The 27,698-nt window shown below is 40.2% G+C and overlaps 2 protein-coding genes and 3 long non-coding RNA genes across 5 annotated transcripts in view; all 5 read right to left on the bottom strand.

Moving 5' to 3' along the window:
• LOC118241737 (antigen WC1.1-like) overlaps window positions 1-4,370 on the bottom strand; it is a 10,325-nt gene extending 5,955 nt beyond the window's left edge. The window contains exons 1-7 of the mRNA XM_081723255.1: window positions 4,264-4,370; window positions 2,907-3,215; window positions 2,005-2,316; window positions 1,565-1,879; window positions 1,128-1,460; window positions 567-881; window positions 34-333 (exon numbers count right to left, since the gene is read on the bottom strand). Of these exons, the coding sequence (XP_081579381.1) occupies window positions 34-333; window positions 567-881; window positions 1,128-1,460; window positions 1,565-1,879; window positions 2,005-2,316; window positions 2,907-3,215; window positions 4,264-4,321 (1,942 nt within the window). The 5' untranslated portion in view covers window positions 4,322-4,370. The remainder of the gene's footprint in view (window positions 1-33; window positions 334-566; window positions 882-1,127; window positions 1,461-1,564; window positions 1,880-2,004; window positions 2,317-2,906; window positions 3,216-4,263) is intronic.
• Window positions 4,371-6,954: 2,584 nt separating this feature from the next.
• On the bottom strand, window positions 6,955-7,599 carry LOC118241738 (uncharacterized). Its single transcript, XR_014126040.1, has 3 exons — window positions 7,516-7,599; window positions 7,101-7,220; window positions 6,955-7,009 (listed from the first exon to the last, which is right to left on the bottom strand). It is a non-coding gene; the product is annotated as an uncharacterized LOC118241738 (long non-coding RNA).
• Window positions 7,600-10,537: 2,938 nt separating this feature from the next.
• LOC118241657 (uncharacterized) lies at window positions 10,538-12,192 on the bottom strand. Its single transcript, XR_004776278.2, has 5 exons — window positions 12,150-12,192; window positions 11,835-11,914; window positions 11,613-11,738; window positions 11,308-11,381; window positions 10,538-10,609 (listed from the first exon to the last, which is right to left on the bottom strand). It is a non-coding gene; the product is annotated as an uncharacterized LOC118241657 (long non-coding RNA).
• A 21-nt stretch (window positions 12,193-12,213) lies between these two features.
• On the bottom strand, window positions 12,214-14,193 carry LOC118241739 (stabilin-2-like). Its single transcript, XM_035528543.2, has 7 exons — window positions 14,146-14,193; window positions 13,689-13,817; window positions 13,482-13,550; window positions 12,990-13,076; window positions 12,615-12,810; window positions 12,359-12,454; window positions 12,214-12,221 (listed from the first exon to the last, which is right to left on the bottom strand). The coding sequence occupies exons 1-7, from the start codon at window positions 14,191-14,193 to the stop codon at window positions 12,214-12,216; spliced, it is 633 nt and encodes a 210-aa protein (XP_035384436.2).
• Window positions 14,194-17,640: 3,447 nt separating this feature from the next.
• LOC145659891 (uncharacterized) lies at window positions 17,641-18,015 on the bottom strand. Its single transcript, XR_014126047.1, has 3 exons — window positions 17,999-18,015; window positions 17,840-17,893; window positions 17,641-17,702 (listed from the first exon to the last, which is right to left on the bottom strand). It is a non-coding gene; the product is annotated as an uncharacterized LOC145659891 (long non-coding RNA).
• Between the last annotated feature and the right edge of the window lie 9,683 nt (window positions 18,016-27,698).

Genomic DNA, 27,698 nt, shown 5'->3' with positions numbered 1-27,698 from the left:
GTTCATTTCAAATCAATGAAAGGTTGTCCTTACCTGTGCAGGTAATGTGAGCCACAAGTGAACTGCATGTTTCTTTCCCCCAGGAGGAAGATGGGCAGTGCCACAGAGTGGAGTCATGTTTCCTGCATTTCAGATAATCCAGCCAGTCAGGAGATGATTCCACTCTTGGTTTGTCACTGTTCTCACTGCCAGATGTTCCGCAGTTCAGCTCTTGACAGATTAAAGTTGCTGTTTCTTCATCTATTCTATATTCACACACATTTCCCCAGGTTCCGTTGTAGAACACTTCCAGATTTCCTTCACAGCCCTCTGTAAGTCTGATCTCTTTAAACTCTGAGGGCAGAAGGAGAGTTTATGAAAAGGTCTAAAGTTTAAATAACACTTGTTTAAACTTAGTGTTTTGTATGTTATAGGAATTGTTAATGTAATTCAATTTTATATATTTTCTATTACCACAAGAAGCTATACAAGCATTACTGCTTGTATAAACTAGTGTACATACTGAATAACTATTAACTACAAAGGGTGGAAACACATCAATAACCGCAGTAGTCAGCACACTTTACCTGAGCACACCACTCCTACATCCTCTTTATGTCCACACTCATCTTCTCCAGAGAGTTGATACCTGCAGTTCCACATGGAAGTCTCGTTCCCATCACACTGCACCTCATTCAGCCATATGGACCCAGTTCCACGACCAAACCAGGCTGGTACGTGGGCACTGAGGGCCACTCCACACTGCAGCTGCCTGCACACCACCTGAGCATCCTCAATATCCCATGAGTCATCACACACTGTCCCCCAAGAGCCATTGAGGAAAACCTCCAGCCTTCCTGCACAGTCTCCCCCAGAACCAACCAGTCTGATGGAGCTGTGGGCTGAGTTAAACACACCTACACACACACACACACACGGACGCACGCACGCAAAGACAGAACACTGTATATATGTACACAATCACACAATTGAATGACCAAGATAGTTCAGAAAGTTTAACCTTTGCAGTTTTGTTAATTGTTTTAACTAAATAATGTTTTACCAAAATCATTATTTTTGATAATAAGAGATAAATGTCATAAATCATCACACAATAAGGACCCATTTTAGGTCAATGTAACACATACCAGAGCAGGTGATTGACAGCTGTTCCCTGGAGCTGCAGGAAAGATTGAGGAGGTTTGCACTGCTGCAGGTCCCCAGATGAGCTTCACTCCCAGAACAATTGAAACCCGTTACACACATGTGGCTGTGTTGATCAGGACTGGATGGAGAGGAGCTGGAGTAGTTCAGCACAGAGCCACAGCCCAGCTGTCTGCACACCACAGAGGCCTCAGACACACTACAGGAGTCCAGGAGAACTCTCCTCCAGTCCTGGATAAAGTAAACCTCCACCTGCCCCTCACACTCTCTCCCTCCAGACAACTGCACTCGCCCCTCATGAAAGGCCTGAGAGGAATCTGAATGGGAATATAATTAAACATGGAAATTAATTGGCTTTTTTATTAGCATGCAAAACATCATTAATTTCACTAATGTGGTGAACATGAGTGGAAGAGCTCACCATTGCAGATGACTCCAGCATCCTTTTTATGAGAGCATGCTGCTCGACTCCATGATGAGATGGGACATTCTGATAGGTGTGTCTCATTCCCATGACAATCAAACACATCAGCCCAGATGTGGCCACTCCCCTCCCCAAACCAGTCCGTCCCCAACACAGCCACAGCACTCCCACACTTCAGCTGTCCACAGAGGACACTGGCAGCTCTCATATCCCAGCTATCACCACAAACTGAGCCCCAGTCACTGAGGTAGCAGAGCTCCACTCGACCAGAACAGGAGTCCCAGCCATTAACCAGACGTGCCGCTGTGTAACCTGAACACATAACTGACATCTTAGTGGAACAGCATTCAGTTCACATTTATTGTCATTATACATGTATGCAAATGTACATACATGGTATGTAAATAGCAAGAAAGAGATAAATATTGACATATAACCTGAACATATTAGTCCCACATCTTTGTCATGGGAACAGTTTTTGGGTGAAGATGTTGTTGGACAGAAGTAAATCTGAGATTCGTTGCCTCTACACTGAAGCTCCTCTGTCCACACCTTGCCCTCCCCTCTGCCAAAAGCAGCTGCTCCCTGCACCTCCACAGGAGGCCCACAGTCCAGCTCTCTACACACAACCTCTGCATCCTGCTGGTCAAAGTCAGCATCACACACTGTGGTCCAGGTCCTTTTATTAAGTACCTCCACTCTCCCAGAGCACAGGTGAGGACCGTCGGTAAGTCTGGATTTCCTGTGAGCTGTGCATTTAATTGATTTGAATTATTACACTGAGTAGTGCACACAAGAATTGACATATTTCACTAATTTCTTTTAGACTGTAATAGCATTAGATTTATTGTTTATAATAATGTATAATCAGTATCATATTGTCTTGAATCACCTCTAAAGGCCGTGAAACACTTCTCACTGCACAGGTAATAAACTGTAAATTTGGACTCTCTGCTAATTATATAATCTGATATGTAGATCCATTATTCATTTTGAATATATTTTGAAATATTCATTTTAATAACAATTAGTATAAAAAGTTAATGATATAAAAATACAAATTCTATTCCATCGTTAATTTTTTCTGACTCTTGCCTTGGAGCTGCATTGGTGGTGAATATTCTTTGTTAAAAATGTTTGGCTCATTTTTTGCTAATAACTGTATGAGAAACCAAAAATATGCTTTAATAACCGTTGATTAAATTAAATTAGTTTAATGTTGATTACATTTTAGATTTAAGTGAAAAATTCTGTAAACCTAATTTAAAATAAAATTGGTATGATAAAGAATTTTTTTTATATTTGATGTGATATTTTTGAATATATTTTTAAATCTTACCTGAGCAGATGACTCCAGCATCTAAAGCATGATAACAGTCATGTTTACCCCATCCTGCTGATCTACAGTTCTTGAGTGTAGACTCTGATCCACTACAGGTCACCTCATCCATCCAGATTGGTCCTGATCCTGGTCCAAAGTGAGCATTACGTACTGCAGCTTCAGCCTCCCCACAGCTCAGCTCTCTACACACCACTGCAGCATCTCTCATATCCCAGCCATCACTACAAACTGTTCCCCACTGTCCTCTATGAAGAACCTCCACTTCCCCAGCACAGCGACTACCACCATCCACCAGCCTCACACTGTCTGTTAAAGGAGACAGAAGTGTGTGTGAGAGAGAGAGAGAGAGGGCAGGGATTTAGCATGTTAAGTTCATGGTTGGAATACCAGGAACATCATCTAGAAGAAGGAACAATAAACACTGCTGATTCTAACTCTGATAAAAGAAGATAATATGAACATTATTAATTTCCAGAGGTAATGTGAAGTATATCAGAGAAACACAGAATAGATACACAAACTAATAAATAAATATGTAAAAATATGAAAAAATAGCATATAATGCTATAAATAGTATATATACAAATGTATGTATACAATAGCTCCAAAATACCAGTTATTAACTGTTTAAATAATGAACAGAGAGTATTCACATGTACTGAACTGTACTAGAACATGAGTCACTTAGAACTGCTTTTGAGGAGACACAGATGACCTACTGATAAAAACACCTGCAGACGTCTGTGTCTGTGTCACTACTGTCTCAACTAACTCTGATTCATTACAGAGTTCAGTCACATTTATAGTTTCTAATATAGAAATTTGTTAATCCAACTTTATTTCTATAGCACTTTTCATAAACAGTGGCAATTCTAAGTGCTTCACACAAAAGATTAAAATTATAAACAGTAACAATAATCAATTATAAATAATAGATTTAAGCAGAACAAATTTCAAATGAACATCTAACTACTACTAAAAGAAATTAAAATGCTAAAAGATTTCACATTAAACATGTAAAGAGCTGAGACAAAATAAAATAAAGACAGAATCAATTAAGAATAAAAAATATAAAAGTGCATTTTAATTATGAAAATTAATTTAAACATTTTAAATTAAACCCAAAAGTGCTGTGTACTAATCTGAGTTGAAGTCTTAAAATGAAAGGGGTTTTGTACAGACTTAAAAGTACCTAGTATCAGGGCTCATCTAATACTTTGTGTCTACTGGCTCCTTTTAAGAACAGTATAAAAGCTAAACACTGTCTCTCCATGATTAGTCTTTACCTTGGGCAGGACTAACTGACTAGTTCCTACTGATTTGAGAATGTTTGTATAATTGAGTGCGTACTTACCGGCAGTAGTGAGTGAGACTGTGGACATCAGAAGAATTAAAGTCAGACAGCTGTCCATCTCCCTCTGCCCTGCACACACTCTGTTCAACTCAGCAGGAAACACAAGCTTCACCTCCACCACCCCAGAAAGACTGAAGGAACTGTGTCCCCTCAGCCCCCTATAGAGAGAGAGAGAGAGAGAGAGAGAGAGAGAGAGAGAGAGAGAGAGAGAGAGAGAGAGAGAGAGAGAGAGAGAGAGAGAGAGAGAGCTCCTCACAGCTGCCAATCACACTCACTGTTACCTTATTAGACAGAGAAGGGGAAATCATCAAACATTCTCCAGTGACAAATCAGAGGGTGCATGTTTGACTTACTCCATATATATCAAACGAACGTCAGCGCGGATGAACAGAACTCTACCTCCTGTCTCTAGAGGCGTCTGACTGAGGAGAGTGTGGTGAGAAAGTCACCAGCATACAGGAGACTGATTTCAGAGAGAGGAAGCACTCAGTGTAGATTCAGCTTTAATGGCACCTGCGCAGAGCTGATCTAAACACTGATTAATACTGTATCTGACAGACAAACACACAGCTAGTTTGGGTAAGGTACGGATTTGGAAAGACACTAGTTTATCACTCAAAGCACTAGTTTGTCACTCGAAATAAACTAAATTGAATAGAATAAACATCCAAAGAATTATATGTTAACAGCCTAAAGTGATAAAGATGACGCTTGGTTTTCAGTTATTTGAAAGGAAGCATATAATAATGAAATTATGACTGCAAAATAGAAAAACAGTAGATAATTTAATAAAGACTTTAGAATATATGTTTTATTACAATTCAAAAGTTTTAAAAACCTTTATATAGATAATGATAAGACGTGACAAAATCATTTTGCCGTATAACTGTAATACATATTTCATCCACAAGATGGCAGAAGAGGATTATGAATTTTATAATCACGGCGGTGAAACAGATATTTTATTCTACTGACAGAAAAAAGAGAGACAAATTCGCTCTCACTAAAAACACATAAGAAGTGTTCTATTCTTCAATGGTCAGTTTTTTAAAGTAAACCAAGAGAAAGAGAACAAGTGATACAATCACAGAGAGTATTATTGTATTCTGAAAGGATTTTGAATACAGCTCTTTCAAATTGCATCAAAGACTAAATACACACTTTTTTTCTATCAGATAAGACTTGTATTTATAACCCTGTTATAACCCAGTCCAGAGTATCTGAAACTTGCACCGTTCTGGCTTGTTCCCAAATCACAGACTGTGTGCAGTGTTGGATTCTGGACCAGGCTACACATATGAGAAGACAGTGGCAGAAGGGCTAGGCGGACATTATAGCCTCGACTTTTGTCTCAAGTTATCCAGCGGATTAGAAATTTGTGTTCAGTGAAATATACCTTAGAGTTTATGAATCACAACTGATACAAATGCTTTTTGTTTGTTTATTTGTGCATGTAGTGGTAACATGAACATAAACTTGTTATACCAAAGGAATAATCAAGGCCAACAAACATGTAAACATTCAACCACACAACACATGCACACAGAGACGTAAACAGTTGTACACACATAATCAAAAAAGTACTTCCCATTTTACTGGGTCGTCAATGTCCAGTTCATTGCAGTTCAGCTTTATGAAACTGCCGTTCAATCTTTGTTCTTTTTTTTCTTCGGCCCTCTTATGGTCGGCTAAGGTACTGCAGCACTTGAGTGTCCAGCTGCTCTACAGCAGTTCAGGCTCTGAGCTGTAAGGAGAGTGTCTGAGTGAGATCCCACATCTCTTCAGTTATCCTGCAGAAGATCATAAGAGCCACTGGCAACCATCTGCTGCTCGTCATCCTTCTGTAACACAGTCCAGTGTTAGAACCGGGCAGCACAAAGTTTTGTTCTGTTTCAGTCTGTAACTGTAATTATGCATAACTGTAATCTGTAACTGTAATTCTTTTACTTACCTCATCTGCTGGGAGGTGGGGGTCAGTGGGGGCAGGTGTGGACTCATACGTGGGGTTGGAGATGTACGGGGCTGATCCAGAAGGGCTGCTGTCTTCATTCTCATCTTCCTGAAATCCAAACACACATACTTGCATACTGCATATACACACTAATTCATGAGTGTGTACTTACCGTCTAATTCATTTTCCTTTTATTAAATCTTCCTGCACATGTTTGGATAAATTTTTCTGTTTGCATATTAAAAACATGTTGCTATCTTGTGACGCACCATGTCCACACTAACCTTGAAGTAGTGGAACTGGGAAGGCTTGGATTGCTGGGTGTAGAAATGGTAGGCCACAAATGCTCCAGCCACGATAAGGATGACGAGTAACAGAACACCGATGCCCATCCCTGCCTTGTGGGCGTGGTGGAGGGAAGGGGCCGGAGGGGGTGGAGCTTTCAGTGGTCCATGCAGCACATGGATGATCCTGTTGGATGCAAAAATGTCGGATTCGATAATGTAACGGTTATTGACATATCCAGAGGAAGCCTGGAGGCAGAAAGGATCTGTTAAACTTTGTAGGTAATTATTTGCATCCAATAACACAGTTTTCAGGAGACATTGTGCATGCCTGATTTAGACTTGAAGTAAATGCAATTGCTTAGAACATCCACTAACTATAATGCAGCTTAAATGAGGTAAATGTTTACCAGTGTCTGGGGGCTCTGCAGGCTAGGAACCTGCAGGCTAGGAACCGCACCAGAGCTCTCCCATCCAGCAGGTGGTGCTCTAAATCCCTGTAGGACAGTGTCTATTCCAGAGAGAGGGGGAGTGTGAAACACCTTTAATCTTGACTCATGAAGAATGCAGACATCTGTGTGGTATGGAGAGGACGAAAATACCTCGTTCTCATAGAGACCGTCATTATCAGGCACAAACAGGGTGGACTGGGTGGTTATGTTGCTGAGACGCCTCACAAACTCTTGACCTGATGCTGAAGTTCTGGAGCAATTCAAGATTTGCTGGGGATGAGAATAATTTATGAGACCAGTCAGTGTCAGTTACTGGGGAACATCAGAGCCAAATCTGGTGGCAACAGTCTGATATGAGTGCATCTGATATCAGTGCATCAATGTACACAGCATAGAATGCTAGTCCTCAAGAACTACTCTGATAAAACCAGAAGTAATATGTTCTGGTAACAACAAACTGGCTGTAATGCAGTTTACTCAGAAGTGTTTTCTTCAATACTCCAGGGATTCTGTTTGGAAAGTGCAGAACATGTTTTTCATGCAGCTTGTAAACTGTTATACTCACTGACAGAAAGTTGGAAAAGTTGGGCTTGGAGTAGAGAACCTGTAGCAGGTTTCCAGTGCAAGTGTATCCATCACCAATGTACCCCATCTTACACTCACATTTCACATCTGGTAAAACAATAATATTAACAAATAAATAAACATGCGCGCGCGTACACACACACACACACACACACACACACACACACACACACACACACACCCACACACACACACACACACACACACACACACACCATCTATATTTAACAGCATAGATTGTTGTATTAAATGCAAACTTGAGGCTCAGTATAGTTTGGCTTGAAGTTGGAATTAAGGTTTAAGGTTGGTGTTATAGTTAAATATGGGGATTATGGTTTAAGGCTGAGGTTATGGTTTGAGTTTGGAGTCATAGTTGAACTATGGGGTTTAACATGTTTAACATGTTTTATGTTTGTCATACGCCGTCATAAGCTGCATGGTCTTACCCTTTGGCTGGTAGCAGAACGTGTCCCAGGTCCTGCTCAGGTCAGGTTGTTTGCCGTAGTCCACGATGCCCACATGACCAAAGCCACATTTGAGGTGGGAATAGCTCATGGGATAGGCCACGCGCTCCTGTTCGAGCCATCCGGCAGAACACAGACTGTACCCAGCCTGCGTGGCCCACAGATAGGACATCAAACATACCACACAGCCATCTCTATCTCTTGCTCAGATGCTCAGTATGCCTACTTGCATCTACACCCATCTGCTGAGCGTAGGACAGTTGTGTGTATGTAGCAATAGTGCCTCCCTCCTGCTTGCAGGCCTCCTGGGCCTGTGTGTAGTTGAGTTTGTACACTCCCAGTGGAGAATGGTAGTGGAAGACCCCAACGGTCTTATCTGAGGTAAAGCAGATAAAGTGTAGATTACACATTTAGCCTCAACCCTACAATTTCACCCTGATGGCCATGAAATAAACAATTTTCCATACAGTTACTTATATTTCACTCAAATAGAGAAACAATGTGAGAACCTTCATTCTTGCAGGGTTTCCCTAGTACAAACCAAAGAAAGTTGATATTCTGAACAAATATTATTACAGACAGTATTTTATTACAAAACAAATATGGTAGGCAATGACTGGGAAACCTTGAGAGGATTGACTGGGAGGAATGTTCTGCCCAATCTGAAGCAAGAGGCGGGATGTTTTTTGACTTCTGTACTATCCATAACTGGTGTACAACAAAGACAAAGTCTGAACACAAAGCTGCTCATAAGTGTACATATTATCAGAGCACCTTGGGACAAAGGTCAGTGATTAACTTTGTGGTTGTTTCATCTGACCTGAGGCCATGTTTTGAACACTCATGTGGAGAGGTGTGTAGCTGTCAATAGATCACAATCTGGTGCTGAGTTGGATCACATGGCAGGGAACATTCTCGGTCAGACCTGGTAGCCCCAAACATATAGTGAGGGTCTGCTTGGAAACACTTTCCCAAATGATTTGAAGAGAGCTTCTTGTACTTTCTGGATTAATTGGGGACACTGAGTATGGGTGGACTCTGTTCAAAATCTCCATTGTGGAAGCAGGTTCATTGTGGCTAAATCTTTTTCAGTGCCTGGTATAGCGTCAACCCAAAAACCCGGTTGTGGACTTTAACAGTGAGGGACACCATTAAGCAGAAAAGGAGGCAAGTTGAAGGACATGGTGATCTCCTGGGAAAGAGTGGCGCACTCCCTCTGGGCGAGAACCTGACCCCAAGTGGACGAGTTTAAGTAACTCAGGTCACAAGTGATGGCAAGAGGAATTGTGATATCAACCATAGGATAAGTTCAGCAATTTCTGTAATGTGGTCACTGTGGCAGACTGTAGCTGTGAAGACGGAGCTGAGCTATAAACTCAAGTTCTCAATTTACTATTTCCCAACCATAACCTGCTCATGAACTTTGGAGGAGCGTAAAGCAGAGCTGCTGTTAAGAACAGCCAGTTGAAGTGGTTCAGGCATCTGATAAGGATGCCATGTGGTCACCTCCTGCCGTAGGTATACCAAACATGGCCAACAGGGAGGAGGACTATGGGTAGACCAAGGACATTCTGGAGGGACTACGTCTTCAAGCTGGCCTGGGGAAGCATGGATCCCACAAAATATATACTAGTAGTCAACTGGTATTAGTCAACCTGGTTGGAGATAAAATCACGCAAAAGTGTCCAAGGTCTTGTTGGAACATTAAGCCTTTCTTAATACCCTTATAGTTTCTTAATATTCATTTGATATGGCCAGTAAAGGTCAGTCCTGGGTCTATTAGATCTCCAAGAACTTTCTAAGGCTGAGATTTCTTACTACATTTTCAGATCCCTAGATTCACGATAGGGAACAATTTAGAGATTCTCTGCTCTGTTGCCAAATATCATAACCTCTGTTTTGTCTTTATTTACTTTCAGGAAATTCTGTCATTCAGTTATTTATGTGCTACAAACAGAGACAGAGTGTCTATTAGGATAATCATCCAGTGAGAGAACTAAGTGTATATGTGTGTGTCATCTGCATAACATTGATAGGAAATCTTATTGTGTTGTAGAACTGGCCTAATCGGAGCATGTATAGCTTAAATAAAAGTGGACCAAGAACAGATCCCTGGGGATTCCACATTACAGCTGTCTTCATTACTACCTATCTGGACAAAGGGAACTCCAGACTTCTTAATATGATCCATAACACTTTAGGAGAGGTCCTAAAATATCAGTTAGTTAGTTGATCGCCACTTTAAGGTAGAAATGGCCAGTGCACAGTTAGAGACTGAATATCTGGTTGCTGTACATAGTTTATGTTGGCCATCATTAAACTCTTGATTAATGGTATGATTTACAAGGCTGCAGCTGACTGGTTAATTTTGGTCGGTGGATCTCAGTTCCACATGTAAAAACCCCAGCAACACTCCTGTGCATGATAACACTCTGTACCTAATATCTAGTGAGTGTAAGTACAAGATAGGCTGCTGAGTGCATTTTACAGGCAAATGGGTTTTGCTGTGCTGGGCTCATAGTCCAGAGGCTTTCTTACCTTGTAACACAAATTGATAGGATTACACTGCTGTCCATTTCCAGAGTAGCCTGCTTTGCACACACATGCTGTCTGAAAGCATAGTGAACAGTGCTTTTATTTCTTCACTTAATTTTTGCGATTGAAGTCAAATTCAGGTATTTAAAACCAACTGGGTTGCAGCCTCCATTACTGAGAATCAGAAGCTGGTTCATAAGTTAAGTTTGTTACATAAGTTAATATTAGTTTTAGAAGTATTAGTATTAATAATAGTAGTAGTATTAGTATTAATAGAAGTACTAGTAGTAGCATTAGTTTTAGTATTAGAATAAGTATTTGTAGTAGTAGTAGTAGCAGTAGTAGTAATAGTAGTCATAGTTGTTGTTGTTGTGAATCTACTAAAAAGCAATACTCTAGCATTCTGTCAGGATCTCCTCTGTCTTTTGTGTCTTTGGTGTTGGCACCTCTCGGGTCTTTCTACCTAACCATACACCTCCTGCTTTGGTTTTGGCTCCTTGCTCCTCCTGGGAGGTGTTCTTTACTCCTCCTCTAAGTAGTCCTCTTTAGCTGTCCATTCCCTTGGTTGCTTGTATACTCCCCTGTTGTATTTGGCGTTAAGCTGTAAGTCTTTTGTTCACTCTCTCAAGTGTTCTTAGCCTGTAATGCTCTGCTTGTTAGATTGCTTAATGGCAGGGTTTTGATTGTTTTGTGCTGCCCTTACGACCCCTAGGTTACACATATGAAAACCAAGCACAGATGCACATCCGCATGCACTTGGTCGGGGAACCAACCTTGTTTGGGCCTGTGTGTACACAGTCTGCATAGGCACTGCAGCTTCCACTACCGTCCAGACATGGATTGATTGCTGGAGAATGAGAGGGCCAAAGTCATCAACATGACGCACAAAGGAATGGACAGTACACTGGCCCCAACAGCACATTACAGTGCCCAAACACACACACACACACACACACACACACACACACACACACACACACACACACACACACACACACACACATGCACACTCAAGCATGCACACAAACATGCACACTCAAGAAACATCACAACTGAAACTGAGACATGTCAGACTTACACACACACACTTTTCCATCCCCTGCATAACCTGGGTTACACACACATTTCCTGCATCCAGGGATAGTTATCTTACACACAGCGCTGGAGGAGCATCCGCCATTATCCTTCGCGCAAGCGTTCACCGCTGAGGAAACACACACCCACACACAAATACAAACAGAGCCGAGTCTCAAACTTCACTTTGTAACGTGATGGGGCAAATCTTTGAACCACTACCTACCTGTACAGTATGTACCGTTGCCCTGGTAACCAGCTGCACATCTACAGTAATATGAATTATCTGCTACGTTCAGTAGACAACTGAAAACCACACACACACACATTCAAACAAAGTTATAACAAAACACGCACATTTTAAGACAAATATTAAGGTATATTAGTGTGAGCATGAGTATGAGCATGAGATGTTTCAGAGAGTGAGAGGAGTCAGAGTAAAGAGGGGCTGAGAGTGAGAGGGCGCTGAGAGTGAGAGGGGGCTGAGAGCGAGAGGGGGCTGAGAGTGAGATGGGGCTGAGAGTGAGAGGGTCTCACTTACTTTGCACTGGTGTGGCACGTCCCTTTACATGAGTCTGTGGTTACGGCTGAAATAAAACACGGAGCTAAGTTTCTTTTCTCACCACAAAAAAGAAATTAAATTTGTCTGTGTGTGTGTGTGTGTGTGTGTGTGTGTGTGTTTGTTTGTGTTTGTGTGTGTGTGTGTGTGTGTGTGTGTGTGTGTGTGTGTGTGTGTGTGTAATTCCTCACCTATAGAGCAGAGTGTTCCTCTCCATCCAACGTCACATTCACAGGTGCCATCCCCCTCCTGACCATCATTACAGTGACCATTCACACACTTACAGTCTGCAGTGAGAGGAAAAGAGAGAAAAAGGGAAAAAGGGAACAAATACGACTGAGAGAAATATGTGGAGGTTTAACAAGCTTTTACCTGTAGTGTATTGGGAACTTACATTGTTGTACATTACAAAGGTACGTTACAAAGGTAGATTCCACGGCGGAATACCTTGGTCACAGTGGATTCCGTACTTTCCCGTCTGGCAGGACTCGCAGGCTGTGCCGTTAAAGCCAGGGTTGCACCGACACGCTCCTGTACCATTAATACCGTCCACACACACACCGTTACCAAAACAGGGCTGGCCTTCTGGCCCTGGACAGCTCTCACAGTTAAGACCATAAAAACCCTCGCAACACTTCCTTACCTACAGAGAGGGAGAGAGAGAAAACAAGAGAGGGAACCTCCCTCCAATCAAAACTTAATGATGACAAAATAACAGTAAAATCACATCAGTGTAAAAACATACTCAATCCAACAAGTGCAAAATTCAGCACCATCATTTAAACATCTTACAGAAGAAAGGAATTTAAAAATTTCACGTACGATGGTCCTTTTTTGACAGGAAGCCTCACAGCCAATGAACATCCCGTGTTTCCTCCTGCTATATGCACATTTGGTCCTTTTTATGGACTTTGGGCAAAAAAAAAGAGACAAAATCAGGACATGTCAGTCTGCTCCATTTAAATGTTCATTTTACCCAGAAAACCCAGCTGAGACTGAAGTCTTATTAACAATACAGTGACACCGATAAAAACAAAATTATATGAACAAGAACATAATATTGAATTCAATGCAAAAATGTAAAAATGGAAATTTAAATGTAAAAACAGTAAATGTAATGTAAATGTAAAAATACCATTAGCCACATTTATGAAACACAGCCACACTCCCAAATGAGCACTGAATGGATTTAAAAAGCTAAACTAATGTTTGGTTAAACTGACTAGATTATGGTTGTAAACAGTGGCACATAAAGTAATTAATGTGTGTGTTTTAGATGAATAGCTTGTTTTAGAGATGTGCCATTGATTTTACCGTGAATACTTGCTGGGTTCCAGGGGGACAACGGCTCTCGGTTGGGTGAAAGCAGTCCATGCACTGCCCCTGCATACAGTGTTATTCCAGAAGATCACAAACTCATGCCTGACAAACAGCTCAGCAAAGTGGGTCTGCCCTGTTGCCTGTGAAGGCGTGCGGCGGGTGAGAGAGTCTGGGAGAGCTGTGCACAGCAGAGGGAATCACCTGGACGATCTTGGTGGGCGCTGTGTCACAGCGGTTCCTGGGCACCTTCAGTACAGCAGACACTTCATGGATGATCCCCTTAGAAGTCAAAATGTCTGTAGCAGTCACCCGAGCCTTATTCACCCACCACTGAGAAGGAAAGACAGAAGGAGAGAGAGAGATTTATTAAGTGTGCGGCTCTCGATGCCCTCTTTGTATGAAAGGGTTCGACTGTTCCTCATTCACTAGCGTTACTGTGGGAAGACGGAGACATGTTTGTGTGGGTCTGTGAGTGTCTTTGAGTCTCTGTCTGTGAGTGTCTGTCTGCATGTCTGTGAGCATTTAGGCTCCATTTTCCACAACTGACTGGGAACAGAGTAGCTGTTCTCATGGGTACTGGGTGGTTTAACGCACATCTCTCCTACATCCCATATGTTCCTATGATTTCCCCGTTCACAGGGGTAAAGAGTCGACCTACGTTACTGTCTTTGCAGAAAATGCCTATCTGATAGGAGAAACCCAGCATGGTGTCTTTGTACAGGCTATCCTGCAGGTCCGCCTGCCTCAGGGTGTCACCCAGCACAATGTGGTAACGTGTCACATTCAGGTCCTAGTTTGGAGAAATCACACACTATCACATATAAACAAACACCAAACGTGTGTGTGTGTGTGTGTGTGTGTGTGTACAGTACCAATGAGCTTTCACCGGTGTTCTTCAGATATTCAGTAATAGCACTGTCCGTAGGTGCGAACAATGTAAAACCAGAGGCGCTCTCCATTTCCTCAGTCAAGTTGAAGTCAAGTTAAAGCACCACAAAAGCTAAATGTAATCACGTTAATTATGCTTACACCATAAATCCTAGGGAGAGACAATCATATCCTTCCCTGTGAGAGACTGGCAGTATGACAGACCTACAAGAAGAGCATTAGGGGATACCCACAAGAAGCATGTCCCTGAAGAGAGAGAACTGTGGTCTCTGGTTCAGCACCTCAAGTAAACCTTCGCTCAGCTTACGATCAGAGATGAGAACCTGGCAAAGAAACACCAGTCTATCATTTCCACTACATAACAGTACGAGGACTCCACTGCATTTCTGAGGGGGTTTTTTAATACTTGCTGTGTCGATCAGGTGAATGAGTCCACTCTTGGCAACAATGTCTGCTGATACAATTTTAGCTCCAGCTACTCTGGTGGTCTAATGAATAATATACTCAGTGAGAAAATCCCCTTCATTACAGCCTTTTTTTTAAATGAAATTGCTTGGAATGTGTAGGTGTTGGTGTGTGTGTGTGTGTCACACTAACATGCTGATGACATCCTCTCATTTGATCTATACACTGATTGATAGCCTCACAATCTTTCCCATTTCCATGGTAATTCTTCTTGCACATACAGTAATTTTGGAAAAAAATAGAAAGAATGACTGACAAGCTCAGCAAACACAGAGGCTGAATGATTGTCTGGATGGATGGATGTATGGAACATTGGAGAAATGTACAAAGGACTGATGTAGAGTAGGCAAAAGTGGCTCTAAGGCAACATCCATGACACAATATGCTGTGCAAGTGCCCTTAGTCTAGAGTCTGTGCTGGACTGAGTGTCTGGGTTAAGCAGCAGCCCGTCTCACCTGTCCTGGGCCTACGTGGACGCATGACGCGTTAGGATGGCACCCGCCTCTAGAGGGCTTGACACAGTTATTGACAGGCTGGCATTCTTCTCCATCCTCTTTCCACTGCTTCAGACACTCACACCTGCGGGTGCCTGGCCCAGTTTTTATACACCTAGCCTGAGAGAGAGAGAACAAAGACATTCAGAAACACACACACGCATTCACACATGTGTGCGCGGACCAACACGCACAAATGCTTTCTTGACCTACGTTGTTACTGCAGCCTACGTTGGGAGGTGAAGTACACGGGTCGCTCTCCACACACAGGAATCCATTCCCTTTGAAACCCAGCTTACACACACACCTTGAACAAAGATACACAAGTAAAATTAAACACACCCCTCCCTGACTGGAAAAATTTGTTCCTTCACATCTTCATACCATATGATGAAGTGAATAAAAAAAACCAGCCTTACTTCTATCTTAACCGAAACCAAACCTATTACAACCCTTGACTAAAAGAAGAAAAGTCTTACTTGCCTTTAAACATCACTACCAAGTCCCAGGGTGGAGCTTTCCCTCCTGCTTCTCTAACCACTCAAGTCGGTTAACGGTAGTGTAAGGGTGAAGTTAAGGGCAGATTAAGGACGGGGCAAAGGCAAGGCACTCACATGAGCTCTCCTTCGCTGTAGACACAGTGTGTGTGTGTGTGTGTGTGTGTGTACCATGCCATGAGAGGAGCAGGGGGCAGTGAATCCACCAGGCCAAGGAGAAAAGTCTGATCCAAAAAAGCCTTTACAGCATTGTGGGGTCTTCACAACATGGAGAAAGAGAGACATCATGTTCTACTTTAGCTTCAGTTTTAATACAAAACACCCAAAATGCTGTAGATGTACATAGTACTGTAGATGTACAATGTACAAATCTACTCTGCTCTTAAGTAATTAGTGTCAAGATTCAGGGATAAACGTATCTACTGGAGGTTTACTTTATGACAGTGTGACTTTGTGCCCTGAGTATATGTAAGTGTGTTAGACCGAACTACTGCACATGCGTTTGCTGGATTTTCTCTTATTATAAATAAAACAAAGAAGTTGGCATGTTGAATCTGTGGAGGTAAAGCCTAATAATGAACCCAGTCTCACCAGTCCCAGAAACTTTGGGTTATTGTATTGTATTGTATTATTGTTGAAACTGACATTTCGATGACCAGCTCCTATAAGGCTGCTGCAATGCTTGCTAGAGCAGATCTGGGACACATGAAGTGATTGGTGTTGGTTCTCATACTCACAGTACGGTTCTCACTGCAATACAGGCCAGAACAGGAACATTCAGGTCTAGAGACTTTTTCATGTACACACAGCCCCTGGAAAACATGTTCTTCACACAAGAGCCACAAGGGAGAGAAATGTAGATATACACAGATAATTTAGATATGCACCTTGAGATAGACACTAAAAACCTCAAACACAATCAACCTTAAACTCTTTTCCATCACTCAGACAAACATGCAGCTATAATGATTACTAGGTATTTGTAAATCCTCTGTAAACCTGTTAATGATAAAATGTTTTGAATTATATAACTTCAGTCGGCGTACAATAATAAAAGTTATGAAGAAGGCATCTTCTTACCATTGAGACACCTGTTGGACAGGTGGACCTGGTGACTGATGAACAGCTCACACACAGACCCTGGAGACAAAAGACAAAATGGTCTTCCACAGAAGCTCTCACTCCAACAAGCAAAAGTAGCTTTTTTTCTTAGATGATGTGGGATTCTGCAGATTTAAATCAAACGTAACTTCTAGATGCATGGCCAAAACTCACCTTATATTTAACATTTTCAGTAATGTACACCGATGAGGGAGGATGGGTTCTATGGTGGGCGGGATTAGAATCTCATCCAGCGAATAGAGACGTCCATTCTTTGCCTCAACATCTTTCTCAACCACTGCTACCCCGTTGATCAAAATTTGACCCTGATTATGAGCAGAAACCATATTGGGAAATGTCCATCCAACACAAACACTACTTACATACCTAAACATGAATGAGAATCAGCCAGAGACTTTATGACCGAATAATAAATGGGAATAACTGACATGCCAGAACAGACAAAAAGCTAATAGCTTTTCTACATTTTTGTGGTGTTTGTTGGATGGTACAGTATGTTTAATCACACAGTGTACCAGACATTCCTATTTGAATAACTGTAAATTCAGCTAGAGGTGGTCAGCATGTGTGTGTTTGTTGACTGACTCCTTCTCATACATTTTAGCAATGCCAACATTTCCTGGTGAAGTGTTACATGAAATGAAGTGTGAAAATTCTTGAGTACTCACAACAAGGGTGATGTTAAATGCTAGAACTTGATTAGCCATGGACACAGTCTGCGCACTTGAGATGATGTAGCTAACACTCAGCTGATTTCAATGCAAGAAAATAAGACATGAGTGTAATTACAGAAAAATATGTTTGGTAGCATCATGTGAAAAGATTCAATATGCTATACAGAAGGAACACCACATTCCTACTACATTCTCCAAGCAGAAACACAAACCTGAGCAGAGGAAACAATATGGTTTCTCATCAGTTCCAGTAGTTTTGAATTGCCCTTCAGAGATGAAAGGAACAGAAATATAAAGGCAAAGATCAACTTGTTTCCAGTTAAGTGATGCTAAATATAAAATACTACAGAAATTTTGCAGTGCAGACCCACCTCATCAGACACAAGGTAGTATAGGTAACCGTCCTTCAGTAAAGAAAAGGCGGTGTTTGTTGGAGCAAACACTGTGTACAGCCACCATGTTGGTTTTCTGATGCAAAGAGACAGACTTAGAGTTTCATACATGCACATTTACAATGTCCCGATATCTCAAGAAGAGACTTAAATTGGGAGAACTTTCCATTGTCAGAAAGAATCTTCATCAGGTTTTCCTGAATTCAAAGAGCAAATTATAAAAAAAGAGTTTTATTTTACTTAATAACTCAGAAAGAAGGATTTCCTGATTTACGTCAGTATTATTAAAAGCATCTGGCTTGTCTGAAAAACACACCTGACTGTCACTTATAACAGTAGGAGGGACCGTGTCCATCATTTTATCAGTGATGCGGATCACTCCATTCGAAAGAATAATATTGGATTCCAGAAGTAGGCCTTTCCTATGGCTGCCATGGATACGGACTTTAACCTGCTCAGACTTAGGAGAGAAAGAAAGAGAAAGAGAAAGAGAGAAAGGAAGAGAGAAAGAGACAGTGAGACACAGTGAGAGACAGTGAGAGACAGTGAGAGAGTGCTATTTCTATAATATTCAATTTTTGTTCTCCCTCCCTCCCTCCCTCACACACACACACACACACACACACACACTCCCCTACCTCAGTTACTGATTCAGCAGTTTTCCCTGTCAGCGTGTAATAGAGTATTCCATTCTTCAGAGTGTCAGAGTTCATTTCCACAGCGACCATGTGCAACTTGACAAGGTATCGGGCCTTCGCCTCATCTGCCACCAGAGTTTTCACCTGCAGCAGCAGAACAGTACGATGCACATGGGTGTGTGTGTGTGTAACATGGATGTGTTTTGCACTTTTTTATCATTTACACTACTACTTCAAAAGTTTGGGTTCCTATATTTATGCAACTTTATGCAATGTAGGTCTAAATAATGTATGTAGATATGTCATTCTAAACTATCATTTAGTATTTTAGTGAACTAAAGGTCATTAACTATTGAATAATTCATTAAATTGAATTTAATGCAATTTCTCCTGAAATAATCTGCCTCAAGATTTGATCATTGCTTTCCACCCCTTTGTGAAGTATTCTGGATATTAATTTTATTATTAACTCTCTCCATACATGTCTATGAAGCATTTTGGAGTCATCTGCACAATTCTACATAATTCTGGACAAAACTATTTGTGTATTTATGTGCTTCCTAAAAGTTATTGGAAAATTCATGAATTTTTAAATTCTAGTATCACATTATAATAATTTTATGTACATATCCACAAAAAGGTGGATTATTGAGAACACAGATGCAGTGATTCCAAAGTTTTGAACAGTAGTGTATATGTAATTTTATGATTGATGGTCTGTATAACTGAACTCACAGATGTTGATTTGAAAGCTTTGTTGCTTGGTACAAAAACAGTGAACAGTCCACGTGACGTCAGAGGCCAGGACATGACTGCTTCTGAAATACCAACAAGGCACAGCAGAACGTGTGTGACTCTCTGAGCTTCAAGTCAAGCACAGCTCTTTCTTGACCTTAGATCTTCTGTAAATTATATGACCAACCAACGAAATTTCACTAAAAGCCATGCTAGCATTGGACAGCCAGTGTCACTCACCACGCAGATCAATCGCATTGAGCAGGTGACATGTCACTCACCAAAAGACTGATGGCACTGGACAGCTAGGGTTAGGCCTCCAGGTTCTGAGTTCAGATCTTGCAGTCTCTGCATTATATTGCCAAAGCAGATTTTTCCATTGCTAAGGAACCCCTCCAGTCATGTACACCTGTCAGGCAAGAAAAGAAGTACGTACAGTGGTGTGAAAAAGTGTGTCCCCTTCCTGATATTTTTTTGCATGTTTGTCACACATCTTTCAGATCGAACAAATTTAAATATTAGACAAAGATAACACAAGTAAACAAAAAATGCAGTTTTTAAATGAAGGTTTTTATTATTAAGGGGGAAAAAAATCCAAACCTACATGGCCCTGTGTGAATAAGTGATTGCCCCCTAAACCTAATAACTGGTTGGTCAACCCTTAGCAGCAACAACTGCAATCAAGCATTTGCGATAACTAGCAATGAGTATTTTACTGAACTGTGGAGGAATTTTGGCCCATTCATCTTTTCAGAATTGTTGTAATTCAGCCACATTTGAGGGTTTTCGAGCAAGAACCACCTTTTTAAGGTCATGCCACAGCATCTCAATCGGATTCAGGTCAGGACTTTGACTAGGCCACTCCAAAGTCTTCATTCAGTTTTTCTTAAGCCATTCAGAGATGGACTTGCTTGTGTGTTTTGGATCATTGTCCTGCTGCAGAACTCAATTGTGCTTCAGCTTGAGGTCACAAACATATGGCTGGACATTCTCCTTCAGGATCTTTTCGTAAACAGCAGAATTCATGGTTCCATTTACCACAGCAAGTCCATGAAGCAGCAAAACTGTCCCAGACCATCACACTACCACCACCATATTTTACTGGTGGTATGATGTTCCTTTTCTGAAATGCTGTGTTACTTTTACGCCAGATGTAATGGGACATACACCTTCCAAAATGTTCAACTTTTGTCCCATCAGTCCACAGAGTATTTTCACAAAAGTCTTGGGGATCATCAAGTTTTCTGGTAAAATTGAGATGAGCCGTTATATTATTTTTCTCAGCATTGGTTTTCGTCTTGGAACTCTGCCATGCAGTCCATTTTTGCCCAGTCTTATTATGGTGGAGTCATGAACACTGACATTAACTAAGGCAAGTGAGGACTGCAGTTCTTTGGATGTTGTTGTGGGGTCTTTTGTGACCTCTGGGATGAGTCATCGCTGCACTCTTGGGGTAATTTTTGTTGGCCACTCCTGGGAAGGTTCACCACTATTCCATGTTTTTGCCATTTGGGGACAACAGCTTTCATTGTAGTTCGCTGGAGTCCCAAAGCCTTAGAAATGGCTTTATAACCTTTTCCAGACTCATAGATCTCAATTACTTTGTATTTCATTTGTTCCTGAATTTTTTCGGATCACAGCATGATGTCTAGTTTTTGAGGATCTTTTGGTCTACTTCACATTGTCAGGCAAGTGCTATTTAAGTGATTTCTTGATTGAGAACAGGTGTGGCAGTAATCAGTCCTGGGTGTGGCTAGAGAAATTGAACTCCACTTTCCAAATATGTGATAAACCACACTTAATTTATGTTTTAACAGGGTGGGGGGTGCAATCACTTTTTCACAAGGGGCCATGTAGGTACAAGGTCCAATAAAGCCTGCTTTTAAAAGGTTTGGACAACACTGTCTTAATTGCACAGAAATTCAGATTAAATTAATTTCAGAAATTCAAGAGACATTAATGCCTTTATACCCCTGACAAAAAAAAGTCATCAAGCAAACCTACTCCACTGTTCCTGTTGCCACTATTCTACAGAGAAGAATCAAACCAAATGACAGTTTGGCAGCTTTAGCAGCTTAAAGTTTCTCCGTCCCTGCTATGAGGGCTGTTTCTAGCATGAAGTTTCTCCGTCACTGCTATGAGGGCTGTTTCTGTAGAATGTGCCTGTTTGTAGCCAGACTGACTAGATGAAAGGAAGCAGATCTCCTGAGATTGTCTGGAACAGAGTGGAAGGACTTGGATCCAGTGGATATGTAGATGGATTGCAGGAAGTCAGGAGTTGAAGAATTTCATCTGAGGAGAGAGGAGAAAAAGAAGTCAGAGAGTTGGATGTTGGAGAATGCACACTGGTTGGAAGAGTGGGAACAGAGGAAAAGGACTGGCAGATTGCTGCAACGTTCTCCTCAAAGAGGGTGATGAAATCCTAAGGAGTAAGAGATGAGGAAGGAGTGGGAGGGGGGATTAAGGAGAAAAGAAAAATAGTGAAGAGCTTGCGTGGATCAGATGCTGATTATTCAAATTTTCCTCTGTAGTAGGATGACTTTGCAGATGTTATGTCCAATGAGAACTTGGAAAAGAGAGACTGGTATGAGCTGAGGTCTGAATCTAGGTGAGATTTCTTCCACCACCTCTCTGCAGTCCTTAGTTCTCTCCTGTGGCAGCGGAGTGTTTCTGTTGGTGAGGGGGCATGTGGGGAGGACTTTACAGGTCTATAGGAGAGAGAGCACAGAAGAATCATTGATGAGGAGAGTGTAAAAATGAAAGAATCTGTAACTGCCTCCAAAGAGAGAGAGGACAGAGAGTCATGGTGGAAGGGTGGACAAACTAGTAGGGAGTAGGGAATAGTAGGGAAAACACATTCAAGTCCATAACTCCTACACAGTCATACAGACAGACACACATGTAATGAACCAGTTATGACATTGGGAGGCTCTACAGTGCACAGTTACCTACTTTGCACTTCACAGGACTTGTATTTAAACCTAAATGGGCAGAAGTCAATAAAAGTAGTTCACATCAATACTTGCAATTATATCAAACATGTAATTATAGTATGATGTTGCCTGCAATGTTTGAGTGCATGGCTCAACCTACAAGAGACTTCAGATACTTGTTCACAAAAAATTCCTTAAGCCCTCCAGTAAGACTGGTATGAATGTATATGATACAATGTAACAATTAATGAAGTTTAATGCCATACCATATAGAACATCACAGTAAACAGGGCTACCTAATTGTACTTGCAGTCATATTAACATATAATCAGTGCAGGTTATAACAACAACATGGTACAGTTCTTATGTTTTTATACTATCACCAAAACTAAACTCAGAAATTCCCCACCAATTCACATTAGACCCAAAATGCCAGTTTGTGCATTATAAACACCTTGACTTGTCTTGGTTGCAAAGAGACAGGGTGTTTTCATAAAACATTCACAAATGTGATGTAACCAGACACATGCATATAGCCTTTCACTCAGTTCCATATCAACTAACCAGTCAGGCATCCACAACTTCCAGTATGGTGCAACAAACAATAGAACAGCACTGAATATTTCAATTTTAGACCATCATCAAAAACTCAGTCACCAGCTTTTCTCATTATATGCAAATTGCTATTGTATACATTTTAAAACCTTTAATGACTGGATGGAGGGCATGGGATATTCCAATCTATACATGTATATGTCTATGTCTGTACATTTTTATTAACTTAGGAAGCTCCTCAATCAAATTTCCAGTTCATCAAAACACTTTATTTCATTGTCACCTAACCTCAAACACCTTTTTCACGGCATCTTCAGGAAATAGTGGACACAGTCAGAATGTTATGTGTCCACGGAAGGTGATTTCTGCATCCATGTTGCTTCATGTCAGACTGGCAAGACTGTGCTTGGCCCCGGAAGTGCTGCTCACATCTATATTTATTGTTATTATTATTATTGGTAGTAGTGTTAATGTTTTTATTATTGTTGTTATTATTATTACTAGTAGTATTATTGTTATTAGTATTAGTAGTATTAGTATTATTATTAATAATAATAATAGTAATACTGTTATTATTATTATTATTATTATTATTATTATTATTATTATTATTATTATTATTGATTTTGTAATGTTTATTTCTATTATTTTGTGAAGTTAAAATATAAACATTTTCAATGCCTTGGCAATATTGTATTTTATAACAATCCCATCAGTCAGTCTGGCTACGTAACACTGCTAGTCTCTGGAATTTAATGTTGATATTATTACTCACCAGAACCTACTTTAACATTATAGTGTCATTACACTGGGCTTTGAATTAGGCAGTTTTGGTATTCTGGATTAAGATTTCGGTGGTTCTCCTGGCAACAGCATCACCTGGTAATTGATGTGTTTTAGTTATTGTGTGTGCCCTGTGTTTCATGTGCTCCGCCTCCTTATTGTACTCACCCGTGTCCTGTTTATCCCCTTGTTAGCAAGACAGTTATGGAGTTGATGAGATTCTTTATTCTCTGTAACGTAAACAACAACAAGCTCACTGGTGAGCTAACTCAGTAATAAAAAGGAAACTGAAATAAGCAGTTTTTATGTATAATGTGTTACTGTAAAAGTGTAATTATACTAAATCATGCACCCATTACATTATGTCTCTCTGTTCTTACACACGTTACATGATGACTTTGCCCAAGATGCAAAATAACCAAAACAGCTTCATACTTTTTGGTCTTCATTTTTTGGTTAAATTTCATTCTGCAAGCAATCTGAACAAGGAGTAAAAAGGGATCTGAGCAAGTGAGTGTGTATCAGCATCATTAATCTACATGTAATCTGAATTACAGGAGACGGGCTGGTTGTCACATTTTTTATTATGGCTCTAACCTCCCAATCGTATAATTTCCATCAGACAAACCTAGACATCATGAACTAGCAGAGTGTCTCCCTGCACAAAGGGAGTAGAACCTTAACAGTTCCACCATTGGTATAATGAGCTATTAGATTTTCAATACATGTTGTGCATTTGTGAAGACCTGCTGCATGGTGGGATTGGTAGTCACAGCATAGGGCTGGTTGTCATGGTGAAATTTGTCACGAAGGGTCGGCCTCTCCACAGGGGAACCACGCCCACTCACCGTGAGATACAAGGGAAACGCCTACTTCGTTCCCAATCACCTGCCTACTAACCCGGTGCACCTGTTCTTTGTCTCTCCTATCACCTATTTCAACCCGCAGGTCGGTAGGGAGGATGCTGCGCATTAATGGCTTACCGTGAGAGGAGTTACCAAGCCAAGCCAAGCCAAACCAAACCATACCAAGCAAAACATTCTTCTTTCCTGATTTTCATTTTCGCTACCAGACTTTTGTGCATTCACCTATGGAGAATAAAGAGCACTTTCTGGCAACCTCACCTCTTGCTCCCTCTGTGCCGCCACCATCACAAAATTATATTAGCCCTTTAATAAATGACTGTACAAAACAGAATAACACCTTTTAACAAAATTTCATTCTCATTTAAGAGAAATGAATGAAAAATTTACCAAATATTTCTGTGAATAAATATCAATAGAAGTGAATCTAACACTGTTCAGTTCACTTAATCTAATGCTTCGAGTAGAATATTTACAGTTGTGGCAAATTGTTTGATTGATATTTGCACCATAAATTCAAGGAAAAAGAACACACCTTGAAATGACACACCTTGAGATGACATCATCCTCATCATGAATGTGACAACCACTACCACTAAGGCAGTTACAATAAAGGGCATGTTAATGACATTTGAGGAAACAGTTCAAACTAATAACTGTTACTACAACACTGTCTCCACTGTTTTAAGTGAAATAGTTGATTTCAAGGTATTTTAGTTTCCTCTCAATATATGATTGCAAAATACAAACTTTATGGTATGAAAAATCACAAAACTGATCTTACATCAGGTCTCTTCGGGTCAAAGAGAGAGAACTATGGCTAATGGTTTCTGCCCTCAAATCTGAACATTTCAGTGTCAATACTTCTATAGAGATCTCCATAGTTTACAGAATATAAGTAATGTGACAACCAACCCGGGTGTCAACCAACCCTGGTCTCCCCTATGCAGACAAATTAGAAAAATGACATGCTTGTAATGAGTCAAGAATACTTTTGGGGGGAAAAAAATAATTAAATTGATACTTTTTCATGTATTACCCTACGTGATTATGAACACATTGAAGTAATTATCTTTACTCAACAATCATACAACATAATTTTTCTACACAAAAATAAATAAATAAATAAAATGGTTAGGAGGTCGGTAAAACTTTTTCGTATTGAAGCACAGCTCATTGCAACCTCTGCACACCAAAGACTTTCTGCTGCCAAAAATATTCATTCAGTTCTGAAAAACATTCTTGGAGGAAACTAATATGATGACTGGACTACCTAATGCCAATCGCTAAGGTCTTCCACTTCATACAGTGTAGCATGTGTTTAGTTGTCTTTAATTACCCTTAATATTAGCCAAAACCTTAGAATATTATGTTATGATAAATGAAGTCAGTTATTAAGTCTTTACATTTTGATTAAATAGTGTCACGGAGCCCCCACTAGTCACCTGGTACGGCCCACCGCGTGCAGTGGCCGTTAATCGTCTTGTTTGTAGCCACGCCTTTGTACTGAGCACGCGCCTGCACGTGGTTAGTCTGCTAATGTCTGCGTGCACTCACACCGCTGTGGGACGCTGTTTCGCTGGCGGTTATTGATCACGTTCACGATGGTCATGTTGTCTGTGTTAATGTTCACATCGGTAATGTTAGTCGTTGTGTGTTCACGTTCACCGTTGACGTTATATGTGAGTGCCGTTGTGTTTTCGTATGTTAATAAATGTCTCCGTCGAGGGAGTCTGTATGTCCTGCACTTGCGCTGCACTAGAATACAAATAGTCAGTGGTACATGTAGGTTTTATGGCTCCATTTTATTTATGTTTCTTAAATTCATAATAGAAATTTGAATTTAATCTCAGCTAAATACCATAAATGTAAGAGTGTTGTGTGTGACACTACCAATGCTTTTGACACCTAAAATAAATAACTTATTCTAGTGTAACAAATTAATAGTACAACATTGTCCTTGGCTTTCACTCATAATTTATCATTAGTTTAAATATAAAATAAATCTATTTAGCCCTACTACGCTTATAAATTAATTATAAAAACGATTATATTACTAATTTCATTTTAGGATATATAATAAGCTATCCATATGTGATTTCTCCTTTTCTATTTGTTTTGAAAAAAAAATACTGATATTTGAATCGCGTCATGTAACTTTTGTGCCATTTTGTGCCATCCTTTTTATCTTAAACTCAGAAACTGCGCAGATCACCGAATTCTGAAATGTGTGAAAGTGTAGATGAAGAAAAAAAAGTAGGATTACATAAAATACTACAAAATATCACAGAGGTTGTAAAATTCATTTTTAGAAATAGTACGGAATGCCTTTAAGGTGTCATTTCCTCGCTAAAAATAAAAGTTCTAAAACGTTAAATGTTTTATTTCATGTGTATTTTTATGATGCGACTCCTAAGTAGTACGGATTAAAAAGGAATAGGGAGTCTTTTCCAATAAACGTTAGTTTTATTTAGGCTATTTGTTTATTTGTTAATTTACTAGGCTGCTAACATTGTTGAGAATTGAAAATGTAAGTTTAGGCCTCTAATAGCGTAAGCAAAGTATTCAGAATGATTAAATGTGGAGATCTTGCAAAAGATCACGTGTTTATTTCAACAGAAGAACAAGTGACATAGATGAGATAAAGCTTTTCATCTTTGATTATGTACTACATATTACCATTTTAAAAAATGTTGAGAAACAATTGGTGACGCTTGGCTGCGAAAGAAACTTTGGTATTTTTATACCTGGGTGTGATTCCAGCCGAAAGCTGAAATAAACAATGTATAAAATGTTACATATTGTGAAAAATGTTAGAAATCATTTTTTGAGTTTGAAGAAGTTCAAATGTAATTTCCTGAGGAAAGGCACTTGGTGTTGTCTCTTGGTCATGTGATTCATCTCTTTCTGAGGCTCCTCCTTCATGTCCTCATAGTCTGTAAAAAGAGTACATTCAAATTTTTCTTTCTAAAATCTTAAAATAGCTTAAAATATTTTATTTTTGTATTATGCACATATTAAATCAGCTTGTTAAATGTTAATGAGTGAGTAAAACAGAAATTGCCTCAGTGTTTATCTAATCACCACTACAGTGCTAAGAAATTCTATGATTTCCAAGAAATATAATATATGAAGATGTACAAATGCTGTGCCTTAAATAAAATATCTTAAG

This window comes from Electrophorus electricus, chromosome 11 (assembly GCF_041902795.1).
Source record: "Electrophorus electricus isolate QZ-2024a chromosome 11, ASM4190279v1, whole genome shotgun sequence".
Taxonomy (NCBI): domain Eukaryota; kingdom Metazoa; phylum Chordata; class Actinopteri; order Gymnotiformes; family Gymnotidae; genus Electrophorus; species Electrophorus electricus.
The sequence above is the reverse complement of the archived record's forward strand: the minus strand, read 5'-3'. Positions and strand labels throughout refer to the sequence as shown.